This window comes from Pipistrellus kuhlii, unplaced genomic scaffold (genome assembly GCF_014108245.1).
Source record: "Pipistrellus kuhlii isolate mPipKuh1 unplaced genomic scaffold, mPipKuh1.p scaffold_m20_p_47, whole genome shotgun sequence".
In the NCBI taxonomy this organism is placed as follows: domain Eukaryota; kingdom Metazoa; phylum Chordata; class Mammalia; order Chiroptera; family Vespertilionidae; genus Pipistrellus; species Pipistrellus kuhlii.
In genome coordinates, this window is record NW_023425548.1 from 1,159,627 (window position 1) to 1,181,851 (window position 22,225).

Below are 22,225 nucleotides of genomic sequence, written 5' to 3' on the forward strand. Positions count from 1 at the left end.
GAGTTCCAGGAAGCGCAGGTGGGAGAGGATTTCCTCAGTGACCGGAGAGCCGGGGAATGGAAAGGGGAAATGGGTGGGGTGAGTGGAGCCGGGAGCAGGAGCCACGAGGAGGCGCAGTGGGCAGCAAAGATCTCCTGGGTAAAGGGAGGGGGCGTGTGGTGAGGTGGGACAGATCTACCCTGTTTCCCCGAAAATAAGACAGTGTCTTGTATTATTTTTTTCTCCCAAAGTTGCGCTAGGTCTTATTTTCAGGGGATGTCTTATCTTTCCGTGCGCTAGGTCTTATTTTCGGGGAAACATGGTGGTACCTACTGGGGTGGCTGCTGTCTGGGTTGGCCTGGGACTAGGGTTTCTTGGACCATAAGGCTTTCTGTTTTGAACCAGACAGTGCTGGGCACACCAACGAGTTGGGCACCCTCACTGCTCACTGGCCAGGGACCCACTGGTTGCTTGGTTACTGACTTTCATTTTGAGGCCGTTGGGGGCAGGAGAGGGGGTGAAGGAGCCCCAGGCAGACAGGAAGTTTGGCCTGGGGATGACTGACCGGGGTGCACCTCAGCCTAACCCATTTGTCTAGCAGGGGTCCTCAAACTTTTTAAAGTGGGGGCCAGATCACGGTCCCTCAGAGAGCTGGAGGGCCGGACTATATGAACTACTAATTCCTACTGTAACACCTCGGCTGCGCTCACTGCCCAAAAAACCTGGCGGGCCGGATCAGACTCCTCTGCGGGCTGCATGTGGCCCGCGGGCTGTAGTTTGAAGACGCCTGTAAGGAAAGGGCAGGGGGACAAGGGCGGGAAGGGGGGAGGAGGACCTGAGGGAGCCCCAGGCAGAAACAGGTGGGCCTCCTGCAGCACCAGGCCTTGCCTTTCAGACCAAGCGCCTCTCTGGAACTCACTCGCCCCCTAGGCCAGGGCCTGCTTTAGGGCCGAGACCGCCCTTCCTCTTTGTGTCCTTGTCGCCGTGTGCCCGGCACAGGACGGCTGTCTGGCGAGCTTGTTGACTTAAATCCAGCCTGGGGAGCGACATCTGGGTAGATGTTAAGGGTTAGGAGTGCTTTCAGAAAGATCACCATAACATTATTTTAAGACTAGAGAGCCAGTGCACACCAGCTCATACACTCGGGGGATAGGGGCGGGGGTCCGTCAGCACGGCGGCCTGTGCCCTCTCTCAGCCTGGGACCCTCAGGGGATGTCCTGCTGACTCCATGGGGAGCTGGCCTAAGTCCCAGTCTGGCCCCCCTCTGTGGGAGGCGACTGGGCAGGCCCATCAGGGGACTGCAAAGGCGGTAAGTGGCTGGCTCTGCACCCCCCCCCCCCAATTGCCCCTCGCTGCCGCTGGTCGCCCCCCTCCCCCATAGCCATTCCCTCCTTCTGTGTGCTTGCAGGCCCCATCCCCCACTGACCAGTCATTCCACTGTTGGGTCAATTTGCATATTACACTTATATTAATATGTAGGACACAAGACATACACCCAAAGGATTAGTAATCAGAAACCAGTAAAAAAAATCGTTGAAGAAAACCAAGCATTGTATTATATTTGGGTTCCGGGCTCACTCTCAGGGACTCTTCAGTCCCAACTCAGTTCCAACAGGACGAGTGAGCCCAGGAAGCAGCTTGTTTGTGGACAGTCAGTATCTGAGCTTTCCGAGGGGCCGGGGTAGACTCCGGGAGGGAGGAGGAGGGCAGGAGGACAGCGTGCATTGGCCCGACTGTGCCAGGGGTACAGTGCCACCCATCTCAGCGTGGGCAATGGCACGCTCGCGTCTCCTTCTGTCTGCGTGTGGCACGGGCTGCTGGGAGCAGGTCCCTGTCCTGCTGGTCCAGGAGCAGCCTATAGGGGCCCGCGGGGTTGTCAGACCACAGCACAGCCCTTATTGGTCCCCTCGGGAGTGGCACCGCTCCGCTCCGGCCTGCGGGAGCGGTGGGTGCCACAGGGAGGCAGTGGCTGTGACCTCATTGTGAGTGATCGCTGTCTCCCGCCGGCCAGGCCATGTGCACTGTGCTTCCCGGGCTGCCCCCTCTGCACCCTCCCGCCTGTCCCCAGCCCTGTGCAGCCTCAGGTGTCCCTGTCTCGGTCACTAAGTCCCACGATGACGCTGGTCCCTCGCTCAGCCGCTGCCCCTGCCTCCCCTGTAGAGCCAGAAGGCCACGGGGAGGCAGCGCTGGTCCCCTGGCCACGTGGTCGCCGCTAGGGGAGCACAGGGACCACTTAGCAGGCGGTCGGGCTGCTGGGTGGTCACAGAAACAGGCGCGTGGGCGGCGGCCGGCTCCTGGCAGCTCACTGCAGCTCCTCCTAGAGAGGATGGTGGACGGTTGGGAGGGGCGGACAGGCTGACTGGAATAGGGGGCAGGACCGGAACAGAGCAGCCAGAACAGATGAAAACAGTAATTATGCCTGTGCTGACTGTCCCAACAGCAAAAGTAAAATCAGAGCAAGTGCATTCCTTTCCTGGGGGCGCATAACCAGGTACCACAGCCGGTGGCGCTGGCAGAAATGTCTGCTCTTACAGCTCCAGGGGCCAAAGCTTCCCTCGCGGAGGTGTTGGCCAGAGTTGCTTTTTTGCTTGCTTTTTGCAATCAGGGCCGAAATATTCTGTTGTGGAATCTTGGTCCACCCGCCTCCTGCGCTCATTTGTGGGAAAGAAGGGAGCCTGACTGTGGGGTGTGGCTCTCCCCACCCCGGGGCACCCCCCATTGATCACTCAGAGCCTCAGGGCACCGCCTGTGCCCAGCACCTCCAAGCACCGCCGGCCATCCATCCAGCCGCCCTCCCCCACGGTGCCCGGAGCCCTGCGTCCCTTCCCTCAGGACAGCCCCACCCCCTTGCCCACTTGCCCACTCCCTGCCAAACTCTCACCGCCTCCTGCCACCCGCCAACACTCCCACCCGGGGGCACTGGGCACCCTGGCACTGCCCGTGGCTGCAGAGGCCTCTGTGCAGACCGCGTTCACCCTGCAGTGCCCTCTGGGATGGACCCTCCGAGGGGACAGCGTCCGGAGCGTGAGCACATTCCTCTCACGCTGAATTGCAGGAGAGAGAAGTCAGCCTGAAACCACAAAATACAAACAAGCACAAGCATAACCACCAGGTGGGCGTGTGCGCTGCTGGAGCGGCGAGGACTGACGCCAGGCTCGGAGGGAAGGCACCTGTCCTGGTCCCGCGGTGAGACCTGGCGACAGCTCCGGGAGCCGCAGCTCCCCTGCGCGGCCGGCTCGCCTGTCAGTGCCCAGCACCGAACACACACGAGGAAATCAGGCCAGGACAGCGGCAGGGCGGTCTCCAGCAGAGGCCGGGCAGAGAGGGACCAGGGGGACTCCGGTGGCAGCGGTGCCAGCCCAGAGGCCCAAGGCGTGTGGCCAGGCTCCCCTGGGCTGGCATGCCCGCCGAGGAGCTGGGTGTGTTCTGGAGGCAGCACAGAGCTGGTGCTGTGGGCTTTGTCTCACGTTGGTTTTATTTTGTCTGTTTTCGCCTGCTGAGGGTGTGAGGGTGACACTCAGAATGCAATCTGTAGGAAGATGAATGAGTGGGTTGAGGGGCCTGAATCAGAGGCACGTGCCCCAGGCAGTGATGTCCGAGAGACCTCCGGGCTGGGCCGGCAATGGTCCGGCTCTCCTGACGGCTTGGACCCGTTGGGGCCTCTCCTGCAAGAGGGCGGACCCTCACCGTCCCAGAGAGCGGGCGGGACCGGCAGAGCCTGAGGAGGAGGCGGGAGGCTGGGGTGCAGTGAGAGTTTGGAAGTGAGAGTGGATGCAGGTGAAACAACCACCATATCTGTGTTCGGGAGCCTGCAAGCCGGAGCAGAACTGTTTATGCTGCTAAGTCTCTGATGAATACCGCCAGGTCCCTGAGGCGTGGGACCACGGGCACTCAGCCCTGCGCCAGCCGCTCCCCCCACCCCGCCCCAGTCACTTCCAGGTGCCGGTCTCCAAGGAGAAGCCTCTGAGCACCTTGGACGGTGCAGCCCGTTTTCCTGGCATTTCCAGCGGCTCCGCCGGCTGGTCTGTGTGCTTTGGAATAGAGCTCACACAAATAACACAAGCGCGGCGAAGCCAGCCAGGATAGTGCCAGAACCGGCAGGCGGGAATGCTTGCATTGGCTGGGTCTCCGGTGGGCGCTGTACGGATGCCTGGGCGCTGGCTGGGTGGGCCCCCTGCTCATCCCTGAAGGACGCGGCTTTGGGCTACCCCGCGAGGTGACGCCGGCACCGGCCTGGCTCCGGAGTGAGGCGCACATCCAGGCTGTGCTTGTCCGGTCCCAGAGTGTGCTCCCGTTACCCTGCTGCGCCCGAGTGCACAGAGGTCTCTTCACTCGGGGTCTCTCTCCAGGGAGCCGCCGAGTCCGGGAAATGGCTGGCCGGCTGGCCGGCCGTTGTCACAGCACTTGTGCTTGGGTCCGAGAGGCCCCGGAGGTCCTCGGTGACACCGGGCTGGGCCTCAGGCAGGAAGCAGCGTCCCGGCTCATGGGGGCTTTCCAGGGATCCGCTGGCGGGAGCCGGAACCTGGCGCCCGGAGAGGCTGCCTCTGCCCTCTGCCCAGAATGGACGGCGGCAGCATGGCGGCCACCTTGAGAGCGTCTTCTTCAGAAGCCGCAGGCTCCCGGCCTCACGCGATGCTCCCCAGAGCCCCAGACCCCCAGAGCCGCAGCTGTGGCCGGGATGCTTGGTGGTTAGCCACGGCGCCGGTGTGTCTCGCCCACAGCCCTCACCCCCCTGTGCACCCGAACCAGCACACCCATCAGAGGACACCCTTCCTCAGCGTGAACACCACCAACGACGGGTTGCTCGGTGTCTTTTGAAGCAGCTCCTCCGTTGCTGGAAAGGTGGATTAGCAAGTTCTATCGAAGGGTGGACACTGAGGGTTCTGAATGGGGACCCTTTGTCTCCTAATGACTCAAATCCATTTTCTCCCCCCCTCTCCCCCCTGGCCGGCTCGCTCACTCTGTAGGACAGGGGTTACCCAGGGCTCGATTGAACCGGGTGTGGAGAGACACACAGACACCAGAACGGCTGTCATGGGAAGAGTTTATTGCACTCAGACCCCTAGACACAGGCGCAGCCGGCCACGGGGGGCCCACGGCATCACGGGGGTTCTGGAGGGGGGGGCCGGGGCCGGGGAGCTGCGGGCAGGCCCGCGGGAAGGGCCGGGCGGGGCAGGGTGAGCGGCCTCAGACTGGCGGGTGAGTCATTCTGGGGTCTGGTCCCAGGGCTGTCCCTGGGTGTCCAGACCTGCCTGAGGTGACTCGGGCAGGGGTAGCGGCCCAGAGCTGAGCTGAGAGGAGGGGAGAGGTGGGCTCGGGGGGGCTGGTTTGCAGCTGGGAAGTGTCCCCGGAGAGCAGTATACTCTCTGCAGGGACTGGCTGACCCTGGGAGTCAGCAGGGCCCCGGATGGCAAAGCTTCAGAGTGACAGGAAGGAGGACGTGGTTAACACAGGCAGGGACCGCATCGCCTTCCAGGTTGTCTGGTCGGGGATGGGGGCCCAGGGTTGGGGCCCGAGCCGTCGTTCCCAGAGAGAAAGCTGCTTTCTCCTGTTCCAGGTCAGGGAGCGCCTGGGCACCAGGTGTCCTCTGCAGCGAGGGGCCTTGCCCTCGGGAGAGGGGACGGTGTGGGCTGTGCTGGCCGGAGGACCGAGTCCGGATCCCTCACAGCATCTCCTGCCTTCCCTCTCCCTCCGCCTGTCTTTTTAAAAGACCTGGCGCGGCCCTGCCTCCTGCAGACTTGCCTGCGGAGTGAGGAGGTGCCTCCAGCAGCCGGGACACAGATGGTGATGACAGCGCTCCGCTCTGAGGCTCCTGCGGGCTGTGCCTGCGCGGGAGCCGCACGCGAGCTCTGAGCTCCAGCCGCCCGCCGCCCGCGCTGTCAGGCCGCCCGCTGTCTGCCGCCCGCTGGTCGCTGGGCTCCGGACCGGCCGCCCAGCCCGGCAGCTGCTGCAGGGTGCAGCGGGGAGAGCGGCGGCCGGCGCGGGAGCGAGGCGGGGATCCCAGGCGGGGAGCGCATCCCTGTCGCCAGGGTCGCAGCCGCACTCGGTTAGCGCCGGGGAGGAGCGGCCGGACCAGCGGCTGAGTAAGCGGGCCCCGGCGGGTGCTGAGTGCGGGGCGGTGCCCCCTGCGGCTCGCCGTCTCCCGGTGCGGCCGGACGGTGACGGCCATGTGGCTCTGCGGGGGGCGCTCGTTACATTAAACACCCGGAGGAGCCGAATGTTCCCTCGCCACCTTGAGTGTGCTTCCTCCTTACGTAACTTCTCTCGGCGGTTTGGAGAGAACAGAGTGGGCGTGTGCATCGCGCTGCTGGGAGTCCTCCCTCCTCCCGCCAGCGCTGGGGGCAGAGCCGCAGCACGCTGTGTGTCCCCAGCAGAAAACCTCGGCATGGCCCGTTCTGTCCCCAGGAGGTGCCTGACCCATAGGAGTCCCCGGCTCCTGCAGAGAAGGGCCGGCTCTGGAAAGTGTGCTTGTTGCTTTCAACTTATGACCACGCACTGAAGGAATGGGAGGGTGGGAGAGCCTCACCGTCATGTCTGAGCCAAGGCTTGTCTGTCCTCTGATGGCAGCTGGGGGGGGGGGGGGGGCTGAGACCAGAATGAACTGTTGACGAGTCTGGACAGGGCTGGACTCAGGCTGCGGGCTCTGCCCTATTCTGCTGACGCGGAGCAAGCCACTGTGTTTTGGTTGGTGGGGCAGGGTGAGGGTGGGGGGTGGGGGCGGGGGGCCTCCAATCCCTTCATAAGCCAGGAGTTAAGTGAGAGGACTTCAGCTGGGAGTGTGTGATTGCTGGCATTTGAGTCCTGGCGACTGGGAAGCACTAGGGAGGGAGGGAGGGTTATAATGGAAGAACGAGGCCTGATGTTGTGCTTCTGAACGCTCCATCCGGTGGGAGGTGAAGGACACTGGACAGTGCAAGACCCCTGGGCCAGGAGCGCGCCCAGCGCTGGCCGTGCGGTTCCCAGGGTGACCGGGAGAGGGTCCTCAGAGGCGCAGGGGCTCCGCAGCACCCCTGCACCGAGGGACACGGTCAGGATGGTGACATCTGAGGGCAGGGAGACCCCAAAACATAAACGGAGGTGCTGTTAGGTGGTCTAGGTAAGAGAAGTGAGAGCTCAGCGGGAGGGGGGTGGGTGGGGAGGGGTCAGTTCAGCCCACGAAGCTTCCTTGGACTGTGAGAAGCAGACGCAGCGACACTGACCAGCGCCCTGGGCCCTGGGCTCCCGCAGGCTGCCCTCGGACTCACAGAGCCCAGCCTGCTCACGGGCCCAGCCCTGGGCTCCGGCCCGGCTGCCCGCGGACTCACAGAGCCCAGCCTGCTCACGGGCCCAGCCCTGGGCTCCCGCAGGTTGCCCTCGGACTCACAGAGCCCACCCTGCTCACGGGCCCAGCCCTGGGCTCCCGCAGGTTGCCCTCGGACTCACAGAGCCCAGCCTGCTCACGGGCCCAGCCCTGGGCTCCGGCCCGGCTGCCCTCGGACTCACAGAGCCCAGCCTGCTCACTGGCCCAGCGAGGCCGGTACCAGCCACATAGGTGCAGGGCTGCTCGCCTTTGCAGCTGCTTCCCGGTTTGCGAGGGCCATTTCCGGGCTGGGTCCACCTGAGGTGGGTTTTGGTGTTTTTTCAGCCCAGCATTAGGCCTGAGACAGGTGCAAAGGAAGGTTAAGTTCATTCAGCAGAGATCTCTGGTAGTCTAGGCTACTGAAGGCACGCCGTGTTCTTACGTCTCCTAAAGTCACAGGGCTGGAGTGGGGAGAGCAGCGTGGGGAGGGGTGGGGCCGGGAGGGGGCAGACCGGGGACCGCGGGGTGGATCCCAGGCCGGCACTGACACCAGCTCTTTAACCAGCTCTGAGCCCTGCGCGCAGGCACCTGCCATTCCACGGCCAGCAGGCTCTTGGTCTGGACGTCGTCAGCCCACGTTGCTGGACATCCGGGACCCACTGCAGTGGAGGCTCTCATTTGGGGTTCTCATTTCAGCTCAGCTGTTACTGGTGGAGTCCTTCCTGGGCTTTCCAACCCCTCCCTGCTCACCTTCACACTGTAGGCCTTTTCCTTCCTTTGAAAGTGTCTCAGCCCCTCCTCCTGCAAGAGCCGACCTAGACCAGCCCCTCCGTCCCTTCCGGGCCGCCCCTCAGACTCAGCCGGTGGGCGGGCGGGCGCGCCTCCGCCCTGTGCAGGTGCGGTATTTTCTCTTGGGTTGTGTGCAGCCACTGCTGTAGATGGATTCCATGGTGACTCCGTGGCCGGCCGGGGTTTTCGTTTGTAGGAGGGTTTCTCTCCCGGTCGCCTCTTCGACTGCTCTCAGCTATCTGTGTTTTGATAACTATTTACTGTGTATCAGGTGGCATATTGGACGTTTTCGTGGATGTTAATGCTTTTTGTTCCTGTGACAACCCTGGGAGGTTTGCCTCGTTTCACACGTGAGGAAACCAGGGCTCTGAGAACATGAATCGTTTACCAGGAATTACAAACCAGGGCTCCCGTCCAGGCTCTGAGTTTGCCGTCCCTCCCACTGCACCGTATGGACATGCGATGAGGGTCTGGTGGTGGACACTGGCCCTCTAGCCGTCATCATAGATGGCGGCTCAGCAGGGTCCTAGCAGGACCTACAGGCCCGTGGCTTCCTGATGGCTCCATGCCTCCCCACCCTCCGGCCCTGGGTCTCAGCGTCCTAACCCCTGGGGTGGACAGCGCGCACCCAGGAAGCCCACGGGCTCCCAGCAAACCTCGTCTGCCCGGGAGAACCCTCTCCCATGAGCGTGGCTTAAGCCTAGAGCCCTAAAGTGTTTAATGACAGGCTGCGGGGCGCTGACCTCAGCTACTAAGCTCCACGTTAGGAGAAGAGCTCAATCCAGGTGTCCGGAGCCCAGGGAGCAGTGCGGCTCCCCCTACGGCCCCAGAGCCCTCCGCCCTGGGCTTGGCGGCTGGACTTGAGTTGGAGTCCGTGAACTTTCACCATCTGGGGACCATGGGCAAATGGTCTCATCTTTCCGAGCCCGACTTTTCACCTAAAGATGGGGCTCCCAGTGAGGCCTCGTGGGGTGGGGTGAAGGCCATGGACCGGGGCCACCGCCCAGTGCATGGCAGATGCTCACGCACAGGCTGTCCCTCTGGGCGCGTGTGCGGTCAGAGGGCGGAGGGCCCAGTGAGTCCGGAGGCCTCTCTGCAGCGCTCCCCTCGCCCGTCTCTGTGGGATCCTCTGGTGGCGTCACTGTCATTACTGGTAGGAAATGGAGGCAGGAGGCCTTGGGTTCTGCGGGGCTGCTCCGGTTCCCTATCTGACCTTGGTGATGGTCCCGCCTGGTCCGCCCTCTGGCCCGCCCACCCGCGTGGGCACAGCCTGCTCTCCGGGGGCTGTCTGTTATCTCAGTGTCCCCCGTGGAGGTGCCTCCTGCAGGTCACCGTGGCCTGTCTGTGTTGTCTGCCGGGAACCGCCAATCCCCTCCCTGATTCCGTCTGGCGCCCTCCGCCCGGGACCAGCACAGGCGAGCAGGGAGGGGAGAAGCCAGGCCACGCAGACCGGGTTCTGTCTGGCTTTAGCTCTGCGGCGAGCTGTGGTGGCACCGCGCTGTGCAGTGTCTGCTCTGAAGGGAGCCTGCCATCTGCCCGGGAATGACGGCTTCAGCTCGGTAGTCACCACGAGGTAGAGCTTCGCTGTGCAGCTCGGTGAGTAAGAGCGGACACCGGGGCCGAGCCCAGCCAGCCGGCGTCTGCGCTGCGCCTGGCGGGGGGGTTCCAGGCGGCCCTGGGGGGGCAGCAGTGGGAGTGGGGTCCGAGTTCTCTCCTCGCCTGGACCCTCCTCCTTGCGGGTTCAGGGCTCTGTGGGCCGGAGCCTCACACAGGGTGTGCCGGCGCCGCGGGGAGCCAGCTGCGCCTCCGGAGCGGAGGACAGATAAGACGACACGCTGAGCCTCACAAGACGTGGCGGCCTTTCCTCCCTCATAACCCAAACAGCTCTGCTTTCTGACTCACTCCCCGACGTGGGCCTTGGCCTGCAAGCGGCATCAGCTGTCTCGCTTTCATGGCGGCGGGTTTGGGTGTAAAATGGGGGTTGTCCCTAGACTTCCAAGGTGAAGGGTGCCCGGTGGTCAGGAGAAGGCCCTGGGGACAGACAGCATGTGACCCTCAGCGTAGGGAGCGGTGCCAGCCCCCTGAGGACCAGGGCCAGCGAGCAGAGTCTGCCGTGGGCTGTGCTGGACACGAGACGCGCCTCTGGGGAAGGAAAGGGTGACAGAACACGGGGGAAATGGATTAAGGCGGAGGCTCCTCGGGATGGCGACAGCCAGCCTGGGGCTCGGTGCTGTGCTCCGGGGTGGGGTGGGGGCTCGTGCTGCGTGTCCCGCTGGGTGACCTGTGACGACATCGTGAGAAATACCTCCACCAAGGAGGGCCGGGAGGGTGACTGTTACTCAGAATTCAAGCCGCCTGAACCCTCTCTGTGCAGCCTGGGCAGGGAGCAGCGTTTCTACCAAGGCTGGGTCTCTGGATGATGCCCCCCCCCCCCCAGGAGCACGGGCAGCTGGGCCACCAGGTGAGTGCTCCCGTTCAGTCAGGAGTGGGAGGAAGGCGGCTGGATGTGTCCTCGGAGGGCGTCGGCGTTTCAGGAGCGATCAGGAGGGAGATGCTTCGGAGATGAGAGGGCAGACAAAGCTCCTGGGAGCAGCTCTGGGGCGCCTGGCACGGCCCCTCCACATGGGGCGGCGGCACCCTCCCTTTAGGGAGACTGGTGGCTCCTGCCAGGGCCTCCTGTGACCCTGCTGCTGGCGCTGGGCTGACGGGGGCCGGAGGGGGCATGGCACAGAGCTGGGGGTTCTTCTCCGACTTTCCGCCCAGATGTACAGAGCCCTCTGCCCCTCCCCACCCCCACCCCCACCGGCTCCCCCCAACCCCCGCACCCCCGTTCCCACCTCCGTGGGATTTGCCCTTCATGTTAGGCCAAGGCCCAGCCAGGCTTTTCCACAGACCTGCCAGCTCTGGCTCGGAGCTGGCGGCAGGCATCTGTCACCACCCACCCCTTCTGAGTCATCCCCACTCATCTCCCCAAATCACAGAGCCTTGAAGCCCAGCACAAACCCAGGGAGGGAGGGAGAGAGGGAGGGTCCTGGAGCGGGGAGGGGCACGTTCCCATCAGGCCTGGGAACCCCTGTTCTAGGCCCCTTGGATTGTGTCAGGACCTCTATCCAGGCCTTGCAGACCTGGTGATCTCACCCGTGGCCAACTGGGGGCTGCCCCGGGGACGGCTCCTCCTGGCTGCGGGAGGGGGCGCTGGACCGGCTACACAAGAGTTCCCCCACTCCCCGTGGGCGGTGCTTCCGAGGCTGCAGAGCTGGGAGCAGAGGGAGGCCTTCCTTTCCTACCCCCCAGATCCCCCCCCGCCTGGTAGGTGAACGTGGGAAGGAAACAGCTGAGCCGTGGACAGGGTCCAGGTGTTTGTGTGGCCGCCTCATGGGCAGGGAACCTCCTGGCCCCACCCTCACCCTCTGAACGGAACCGCCTGGGGTCTTAGAGGCTCGGACCCGCTCTGCAGGACAGCGGACCTCAGAGCAGGTTTGGTCAGAGCCGGCCTTTCCTCTCTTGCTCCTTTCTCTAAAAAGAAGATTCCAGACCTTCCTGCTCAAGGTCCGACTAGGCACTGGGTCTAGCAATTTCTCCCCAGATCAGCTTCCTTAATTTCATTCAAAGAGAATGATAAGTCATTGTACAACTGCAAAAAATAAAATAAATAAAATAAAATAAAATAAAATAAGCCCAAAGAGTATTTTCCAATCATCCCGATGGCCTCGTCACCCAGGGCGCTGACTGAGCTGCCAGGGGCCGTGTCTGCAGCGCCCAGGCTGGCCCGCAGGCTCCAGGGTCTCAGGAGCTCCACGCTGACAAACCCTGGAACACAGGGAGTGAGGATGTCGGGCTGAGAGAGCCTGGCTGTGGACACAGCCTTCACCACGTGTGAATGGCCACCGTGTTCCTGGCGCCCAGCGACCCAGCACTCCCCACGTGGCTGGAGGGAGCAGGTGGTGGGTAGAGGTGGTGGCACAGGTGGCCGTAGCCTGTGAGGGCTTAGGACCTGGAGCCCCATGTTTTGTGACTCGGGGGAGGTGTCCCAGGACTGTGAAGGTGCAAAGGGCAGAGATAGCTTCCAGAAGCTTCCAGGACACATGGTGACCAAGAGTGAGGACCAAGGGCCGGAGGTCCAAGGCACAGGCAATGCCAAGGGGCCCCTGGCACCTTCTGGGCATTTTCAGGAAAAATTAAGACCCCATGAGGGAGCAGATGAAAAAGGCTGAGGGCTGGCTCAGGGAGGGTTTCTTCCTCGCCCTGTCCTGGCTCAGAGGGCGCACATGGCCTGGGACGTGGCCTGCCCTCAGGGCCTCTCAGTGCCCAGGGCCTCCTCAGAGGCTGAGGGTTTTTTGTTTTGTTTTGGTAATCCTCACCTAAGGATATTTTTGCATTGATTCTTACAGAGAGTGGAAGGGAGAGGGAGAGAAACCTCGATGTGAGAGAGACACATTGATTGGTTGGCTGCTGCACACTCTTTGACCAGGGCCAGGGATCGAGCCTGCATCCGAGATTCATGCCCTTGACCAGAATTGAACCCTGGACCCTTCCATCTGTGGGCCGACACTCTATCCGGCTAGAGCAGTGGTCGGCAAACTGCAGCTCTGTTGACTAATGGGTTTGCCAACCACTGTCATAAACTACCCTTTACCTCTTTGCACACAATATGCCACAATCGCCCAATAATCCTCACAGCTTCCAACTGCACGGTAACATTTAGTCTAGCGGTGGTCGACAAACTCATTAGTCAACAGAGCGGCAAACCGAGCCACAGTTTGCTGACCACTGGGCTAGGGTGAGGCTGATGGCTTTTGACCCAATCCCTAGGATGTCAGAGCAGATGTTTATTTTTCCTGCCTTGGAAAACAACTCTGTGCTTGTACCTGACTCCCCAGGTGGCAGCAGCTGACCCTGGAGTTTCTGCTGTCCTGGCTTCAGCCTCTCGGGCAGCATCGTCCTTCCCTCCCCTCCTTACGTAACGCGCCCCTCCAGAACGGAAGGGTTTGTTGGCAGCTAAAGAACAAACAGCAAAAAAACTAGCAAATTCCTTGTTCGGGTTCACACTAATGACAGGGTTTGTGGCCTCGAGTCCCCCCAGCCGTGGGATTTGTCTACCGCCCCAGACATTGAGGCTGCCGGGGACCGGGGCCCACACCGACTTCCGCTGGGGCGTGAAGGCACAGCCTCGATGCAGGATCCGCACCGGCTCTGAGCCTGAGAGAGGCCGGCTCTCAGGCCTCCCGGCCCTCTTGTGCCTCATGCAGTGAGCTGCACTCGGCTCATTTCTCTTCTCTGACTGAAGGCTGGGCCGTGGACAGGACCCTCTCGGCTCAGGACCCTGCGTCCGGGCGTGGGCGATACAGCCGTTCCGCTGCCTAGAGCCACGGCCATGGGCTATCAGGCGTCCTCAAACTTTTTAAAGTGGGGGCCAGATCACGGTCCCTCAGAGAGCTGGAGGGCCGGACTATATGAACTACTAATTCCTACTGTAACACCTCGGCTGCGCTCACTGCCCAAAAAACCTGGCGGGCCGGATCAGACTCCTCTGCGGGCCGCATGTGGCCCGCGGGCCGTAGTTTGAAGACGCCTGGGCTAAATGGTCACCCAGCTCCCGTCCCAAGTGGGCCCGTGGCCACGGGTCCCTCGGGAGCTTCCGGCAGGCCCTGCAGCTCCATTGCAGGCTCCCGGTGTATCCCTGTTCTTCCCGAGAACCGGTTCCCACTGGGGCTGCCTGAGCACGGGCCCTGCCCCGGAAAGAGCGACGTGAGCAGGTGCCCTCTCCGGGACCTGCTGGTCTCCACGCACCCGCTGCCCGCTCTGCGGAGCGCCGCCGCCCTCAGTCTGGCACGACACTGAGGTGACTGTGCGGTGACCTACTCCCAAGGGTCCTCAGAGCGGCTGCTCGCCTGCTAGCCAGGGCCACAGGCGTAGAGGATTCTGGGAAGTAACACGTTCACACAGGCCAACAGATGACAGAGAAGGGGATGTGGGCTAGGAACTTTTTCGCTTGGAGGGACGATGCAAAGATGCCAACAGAAGATGAATAAGAAAATGCCTCGCATGATACTTAAGACTGACATTCTCATTGCCCAGTACAACCGGCCCCTGCCAGGGCCCGTTTGCACCGTGACTCTAAGACAGTTGTCACCATCTTTTTCATGGAAACGTAGCTGGAAAGTCAAAACCAGCTGGAAAGAGCAAGGTGGGCTAGAATCGGGCGAGAACTTGCAAGACCAGGATTTGGTCTGGCTGGGTCTGACTCTGCCACATGGCTTTGACCTCCTCACCTCAGTCTCCCTGGACATCCGTTACCCCAGTTCCCCTCTGCCCTCCGAAAGATTTCTGAGCTCTGCCCACCGTGCCAGCTTTGTTTCCCTGGGGCTAGGAGTCAGGAGACTGGGGGGCGGGTACAGGCCCACTCTGAAGGGCTCTGGGTGGGGGCCCTCCCAAGGGTGCAGCTGCTGTTCTGGGTCTGGCGGTGGCCTGGGGCTGCTGGGTTGGCAGGGACAGCAGTGCCCACCGCTTAAAGCACCAGAGGAGGGACAGATGGGCCAGATGACCGGGGAGGGAGGGAGGAATTGCCCAACTCCCATGACAATGTGAGATGCATTTTCTGTCTCTACTCCCTGCATATTTGTGGGCACAAAGTACAAAGAGCATTCAGAGGGCCTTAGCCAGGGCAGAGGAAACAGGTGGGGCTCATCACTGTCTCCTCTCAGGACATTGGAGGGCCGAGGGTCACTCATCTCTGAGGTCACTGCTCCGCTGCAGAGCTCATCCGGTGCCCACAACGCGGGAAGGCGGCATGTTATTGTACGTCCGCATTGCGGGTGCCCATCGCTGACACAAAACTTGTTTCAGTCTAATTCATACTCCTCTGGGTAACCCACTCAGCCGTGATCCCTGGTGGGCGGACGTTCCTTTGGAACCTGTGGCCAAGTGCACCTGGAGCAGCTGGCTCGCTGCGGGTGGAAGCAAGGGGACGACAGGGCGAGGCCCTGGTGTCCGTTGTGCGTCGTGTGGACTCTGCTTCCTCTGAGCCCCTGTGCGTTTCCGTCCGTCCTGTACCGGCACAGAGGGGGCTGCGGGCCCAGCCGGGAGGGATGGGAGCCCCCGCGGGCACCTGTAGCAAGTGTTAGGGGAGAATCTTTCCATACGTGGTTTTATAAATATGGACACTGGATATTCTGATATTCTGAGCTGAAAACCACTGGGGACCCAGCTCCTGGCTCAAGTCCGGAGCCCCCTTGGGAAGGTAGTTAGGGCCAGAGGAGGCTGAAGCCCTGACCCCAGCAGACATACACATACACACACACACACACACACACACACATATACACACACACACCCCGCGTAGAGGAAGGAGTGTCAGAGCCTGCCAACCGCCCTGAGACATTATACAAACGTTCGCTCGGTGCCAATTTTATTCTAACCTGTGGTGTCCCTCCTGCAGTTTGTCTTCAAACACAGACCGAAGCCCACGTGATTACACACACACACACACACACACACACACACACCCCGCCTGGCAGGGCTCCGGGCAGGCTGGCCGGGCTCAGGTCTGACCGAGGCCATGGGGGTTCACGGGACAGACCCACAGAGGCGTCAGCGCCAAGGCTACCACTGTCTCGTTAGTGGTTTGGCATTTTCTTTGTGGGTACATGACCCTTCTCCGGAGACCAGAACTGGCCTTCTCAGACCCTGTGGTAGGTGAGGTTTGTCTTAGTGCATCACAGGGCGTCAGCGTTGCAGACAGTCCTGGCAGGAAGGCGCCTCCCCCAGGGACGGCTCGCGGGTCCGTCTGTCCTTGCCTGAAGAGGCTGAGGGACCACGATACCCCAGCCAGCGTCATCCTCTGTCACCGGGGCCCGCTCCTCGCCGCACTCGCAGCTGTCCGTCATTTACCCGTCATTTACCCGTCAGGACGTGAGCTCGCCAGCGCCTTTGCCAGGACCCGCCTGTTCAGAGAAAGAGCGTCCGTCATCGGAGTCCTGCCGTGGGTGGGGGGCTGGGAGAGCCGTCCCTCCGGTGCACGACAGACCTTTGGGGGGGGGGGGGGCACGCTCACTAACAGCTGGTCCACGCCTGGCGGAAACACACACTTACCGGCGGTGACATCACCGTGTCGCCTCCGCCAGCAGGTGAGCTCAGAGGGAGGCCCAGGGTGAGCGTGGGACTTCTCTGAACCCGCCGACCTGTCTTTCCGCGGCCATGACAATGGCCTGTCGGGACGGTTTCCTGTTTGTCACTCACTGGCAGAGGGACGGCCTCTCCCGTTGGTCTCAGTCCTCCCATCCACCTGTTTCCTCTGGGCGCTTCTTGTAGTGCCCGGCAAAGGGAAGGCCCGGCTCTGTGTGCAGAGACGCCCGGTGCCCGAGGGCACCACTCACCTCCAGGGGCAGCACCCGGCCTCTCACCTGAGGTCAGCACCCAGCGGCTCCCGGCGAGGGGCCAGGGTTCTGTGTCAGTCAGGGCTCGCCCAGGAAACAGAACCAAGAGGAGAGAGAGAGAGCTTCCATGCATAGCCTTAATGTACATACATTAATAGGAATATACATGTTATATATGCTTAATACCCTAACATTGACAGTAATATGCAATAATCTACCCTGTTTCCCCGAAAATAAGACAGTGTCTTATATTAATTTTTGCTCCCAAAGATGTGCTAGGTCTTATTTTCAGGGGATGTCTTATTTTTCCATGAAGAGGAATACGGTACACATTTATTGTTAAATGAAAATAAAGAAAATTTATTACCTGTATACGGTATGGTAGTACGGTAGTTGTCAACACAAACTAGACAAACTGTGAATCCTACAGTTTCAAGAATTTACTCATTTATTCAATGACAATCATGTCATCATCTTCTGGAACATCATCATAACAATCCAATTCCTGAATTTCCTGGTGAATTTCTTGTGACTCCATTTCTTTCAGAATCAGTGGACCAAATCTCTCATGTTTAGCAATAGCATTCTGAGACAGAGCTTAGGGGGGTCTTATATTTCAGGGGGATGCCTTATATTTCACTCAGAAGGAAACCTATAAGTAGGTCTTATTTTCGGAGGATGTCTTATTTTCGGGGAAACACCAAAAACTGTGGTTTTCTTTGCTCTTTAGCATCAGGAAGCCTCTGAGATGCCGCCAGGAGCCGCGGTGTCCTCTGGGGCACAGGCCTTCCTTCTGGCCCCCGGCCACCCCTGTTAGCGAGTTCCAGTGATTCAGGGCTTGTTCCTTATTTTTTCCGAGAGCAGTTACATAACATGCGTGTTTTTCAAAGGCTCCAATTGGCCTTGGCTGTGGTCACCACCCCTTCCGTGGTACCAGGAATTGCCCGTTTGGCGATGTTGAGGTTTTGTGCAGTCAGTCCACCCGGAGACACCTCCCTGTGCCTCCCACCGGAGGGCTCGAGAGCGCCAAGCCACGCTCCCAGCAGGTCAGACACAGACCAGGTGGAGCCCTGTGGCTGGGGTGGGCGAGCGGGGAGATGGCCGGGCAGGGGGTTCCACACGGGAACCTGAGTGACCTGCAGTTCGGAAGGTGCCGCTCACGGCGTGTCTGGAATCACACAGAGCGCCCACCAGGACCCACCTGCCGTGGGTTCTGATGACCCAGAGACCCAGGGACCTTAGAAATGGACCGAGAACCAGAGGCTTGGCACTCAGGAGCGGATGGAGGCGCAGGCAGTCAGAAAGGACAGGCCAGCTGAGGAGAGGCCACCGTGTGAACTGTCAGGGGTGCGTGGCGGGCATGCCCTTTCCCTGCCCTTGCTGTTGCTATTCCTGGAGCCTCTGCCTGAGGCCCTGAGCTTCGAGGGCCCCGGAGAGGATTGGGTGGTTCAGGAGCAGAGAAGGTGGTTTTTCTGGCTGGTCATTGACTCGGGGGGCCCTTCTCCTCCAATAGCAACCCCACCTGCTGTTTCGTCCAACGGGTTAGAACAGAGGACGAGGGGTGTAAAGGCAGCTTCTGAAATTATCCCGCTAACCCTCTCATCTGACAGACGTGGGCCTGGATTCAGACGTGCCCACGGTCCCTGGCAGCAGACGGCAGGCTGGGCTGGCCCGCGGCCTCGGGCTCCGTCCCTGCGAGCAGGTCGCGCTCAGACCTGCGCAGGGCCAGCCTGCGTGTGCCCACTCCCCCGCCCGGCCCCCAGCCCTGCCCGACGTCGCCGCAGTGGGCGTCGTGGGCCTATCGTCGCGGGTGGGAATGAAAACTCGCACATGTGCTCCTTCTCGGGGAGGAATCACGGCCAGGAATTCGCAGGAATGTTACGTCGTGACCCCGACAGTGAAGCCCCTGGTGGGCCCTCAGGTGCAGGCCGTGCCCGGCATTGGCAGCCGCTGCTGGTCCTGTGTTTGCGCTCCCTTCAGGCTCTTCCTGGGGTCCCCCAGCTGCAGCAACAAAGGCGTGTGTGACCCCGAGCCGAGCTCGGAAACGCTGAGCGGGCAGGGCTGCGTCTGGTCGCAGGCACGGCGCCTCCACCGCGGCTGCACTGAGCGAACAGCCCTCCTGCAGGAGGGCACGCGCGGCTGGCTGTAACAGTGCAGTCTGTTATCTCACGGAGGAAGGTTGGGATAAGCGTGCGTGTGTGTGTGTGTGTGTGTGTGTGTGTGCGCGCGCGCGCGCATGTGCATGTGTGAGGGGAGCTGTAAATAGGACCCCAGCTACGCAGAGTGCAGGGTGTGGCATGATCGCATTGGGGTGGGACACCCAACATCAGCGCCTGAACTACTTCCAATTAAGAAGCGAACCTTCAAGAGAAAGCTGGTGTCGTCAGCACCTTAGGAATGCATCCTTGACCTTGCGAGTGCTCTCTCTCCTCCCTCCCCGTGGTCTCTCTGTGCTGGGATTCTTGTTTTCCGGGGAAGAGCTCTGCCTTCCCAGGCTCGGACACCGAGCTGGTGTGCATGCCTGGCCCCGAGCCCGCCCCAGGACAAGCTCTGAGCTCCAGGTGGCGGGCCTGGTCATCGGCCTGCTCGCCGCTGTCTGGCTGGCTTTGGGCAGGAGGCTTCATAACCACTCGGACCCTCCGTCTCTTCATCTGTACACTGAGATGATAGCACTCGACTTTCCTGGTTGTGTGGCTGCTCCAGGGACAAATGAGGCACCGATTGGGAGATTTAAGGACGTGCCAATTTAAGGACATGTCAAAGGACGTCAGATGAGGGACGGCTCTGCTGTGGACACCTCCTTTTTTGTGATGGGTCTTTGTTTGCATTTCTGAAGAGGGGTGGGGCCGGGGGTTAAGTGAGCTGCTTACACGGTCAGCTCCCATCTCGGGAATTTCCCCAAACCTGGGGCTGTTCCCTTTTGTCTGATGCTTCCTGACGGTGACAGCGTGAGCCCAGTCCTGCAGGCTGCCTTCCCCAGTACCCGACCTCCTCTCCGGGGCCTTTGGCAGGCCTGACGACAAGCCCGGAGTACATAGCTGTCTCTTGGCAGAAACCATATGCTGCCTCAGTGTGGCCAGGGAAATGCCCACTGGGCCCCCAGGGGCCTGCCTGGCGGCTGGCAGGACACGGGAGTGGAGGTAGAGCGGTGAGGAGAGTGTGAGGCTGTGGTGGGAGTTTGAAGCCGGGAAACCACAGCAGGACCAGCTCCGCAGCGGGGCCTTCTGGGATGCCGGCCCTCCGAGAGGCCCGGCCCCGGTCATTCTGGCCGGTAACGGTCCTGCGGCCGGAGTTGGAGGCTGCCCACAGCGGCCTCTCACTGCGCGCTTTGGTGCCTTCCAGATTAGATCAGGGAGTGCGGGTGGGAGCCTCCCACAAAGGCCACCACGGGCCAGGCCTTCCTGCAGGGATGCTGGCCGAGCACACACGGCGCCCAGGGGTGGGCGTGCGGTGTGGCTGGTGGATTCGATGCTTTCGCGCCGGTTGGGAACAGCTGATGGACCGCACAGGCCGTCCGTGGCAGCAGGGCCGCGTCCTGGGCTTGGCACACGTCACTGAGCCGCCAGGGCCTCATGGAGGGGGTGCCGGTTCTCGGGGCTCTTCGGGGAGGAACGCAGGAGCGCTTATGAAAAGGCTTCCGCTTTGGGAACTTGTGCCGAGCAGACGTTCGAGGGTGACGGTGACTGGAGACCAGAGAGGAACGTTCTGGTTCAAACAGGAGATACGGGCCCCTCGCCTGGCTGCTCCTCGCTCCCCCTGGACCGAGCCACACGGCACTGCTTTCCCACTGGCCCGTCAGTGCACCGGGAGCCCTCGTGCTGCCACCAGGGCAGGGGTGCCTTGTCCAGGGGTTCATTCGAACACTTTGCCACCTGCCGTGTGCCAGGCCCGCGGGCCGGGGACACAAGGGGAGCAGCTCCTCCTGCCCCGAGGAGTGAGTCTCAGAGGAGACTGAATGTGGATGGCAGCCGATGGCCCAGGTGCATCCCAGGACTGTGGGAACACAGATAAGAGAAGAATTGATCTCGCTTGAGCACGGGGACCAGCCAGGGATGACACTTGAATAGCGTGACACACAGGAGTTGTCTGAGCCGGATTTGGGGCTGGGGTGGAGGGCTGTGGGAGCAGCAGGCGGAGGGAAGGGCTGGGAGCGGGCAGAGGACGGCAGCTGCAGGGCAATACTGCACAGACAGCACTGGGCCGGCTCTGTGGCCGGGGCTGTCCCGGGGGGGAGGGCTGTCCTGGGAGTCAGTGAGAGGCCTTGAACTGAGGTGTCTGAGCAGTGGAGACAGCGATCCAGACAAGCCTTGTTTGGAAAAACCACCAAGGGCCCGCCCGGCTGTTGCTAGAAGGAGCCAGGGTCCAGAGCACACGACAAACAAGACTGCAGACACCAGTACGTTCGTGACCAATCCCAGCCCCCGCTGGTGGGAAGCTGTCAGCATCTGCCCGGGCGCTGACTGAGTCCCTGTGAGGCCGTATCCACCACAGGCCAGTCAGCGCCCACCCCAGGGACCCAGCGCCCGGGGGTCCATGGACAGCCGCGGTGCTGTCCTCTGCCCGCTCCCCAAAGCTGCACCTTCCCCCCCTTTCCCGCTCCCTGTTGGCTCCTTCCCTCCCTGCCCCTTAATCCCACCTCTTCTTTCTCGTTCCCTCCTCCCTGGTGACAGGTGCTCTGTGACAGGCGACCAGAGGCAGCCACTTCCTGCTCTGGAGGGAATGCGGAGCGTGGTCAGGATTGCTGAGCGGCCATTTGCCATCCGTGCCCCTTCCTAACGGCTGATACGGAGGAGGGTCGGGATGGGGTGACACAAGAGCCATGTGCAGCCCTGGACGAGGCAGGTGGGCACTGAGGGCCACTGTCATGACCACGTGCTCTGCTTCCATCCTAGGACCTGAGCTCGTTTGCCATGCCATTCCTGGACGGAGACCTGGAGAGTTCAGAGAAGCACTCTTCTCGAAAGGTAAGTCCCCTTTCTCAGAGCTCACCTGAGGTGCCAGCGAGGCAGGACTTCCTCAGCGAGTGCCCAACACACACACTTCTACCTGCCACCCATGCTCCCACCTGCACATCCACCTGTGCTCCCACCTGCACATCCACCTGTGCTCCCACCTCACATCCACCTGTGCTCCCACCTGCACAGCCACCCATGCTCCCACCTGCACATCCACCTGTGCTCCCACCTGCACATCCACCTGTGCTCCCACCTCACATCCACCTGTGCTCCCACCTGCACATCCACCCGTGCTCCCACCTCACATCCACCCGTGCTCCCACCTCACATCCACCTGTGCTCCCACCTCGCATCCACCTGTGCTCCCACCTCACATCCACCTGTGCTCCCACCTGCACAGCCACCCATGCTCCCACCTGCACATCCACCTGTGCTCCCACCTCACATCCACCTGTGCTCCCACCTGCACATCCACCCGTGCTCCCACCTCACATCCACCTGTGCTCCCACCTCGCATCCACCTGTGCTCCCACCTCACATCCACCTGTGCTCCCACCTGCACAGCCACCCATGCTCCCACCTGCACATCCACCTGTGCTCCCACCTCACATCCACCTGTGCTCCCACCTCACATCCACCTGTGCTCCCACCTCGCATCCACCTGTGCTCCCACCTCACATCCACCTGTGCTCCCATCTGCATTTCCACCTGAAGGTGCCCCCGTGTCTTCTCCCTGCATCTGGTGGTCTCCTATGCAGCTGGAGACAGGGCCTCAAGTGAAAGCTGTGTGGGTGGGAGGTAGAGAACTGGAGGGGAAGAGGAGTGCAGACTTTGTTGGGGTGCCCATC

At 61.7% G+C, this 22,225-nt stretch overlaps 1 protein-coding gene across 4 annotated transcripts in view; it reads left to right on the top strand.

The window, feature by feature from the left end:
- The window catches only part of PRKAG2 (protein kinase AMP-activated non-catalytic subunit gamma 2), a 197,239-nt gene that overhangs the window by 29,027 nt on the left and 145,987 nt on the right, over window positions 1–22,225 (top strand). For 3 of the 4 annotated variants that reach the window (XM_045572415.1, XM_036412637.2, XM_045572414.1), the window contains exon 2: window positions 21,315–21,386. In XM_045572415.1, coding sequence (XP_045428371.1) covers window positions 21,315–21,386 — 72 coding nt within the window. Of the gene's footprint in view, window positions 1–6,080; window positions 6,088–17,243; window positions 17,249–21,314; window positions 21,387–22,225 lie in introns of those variants that run through there. The other variant, XM_036412638.2, reaches the window with a different exon arrangement.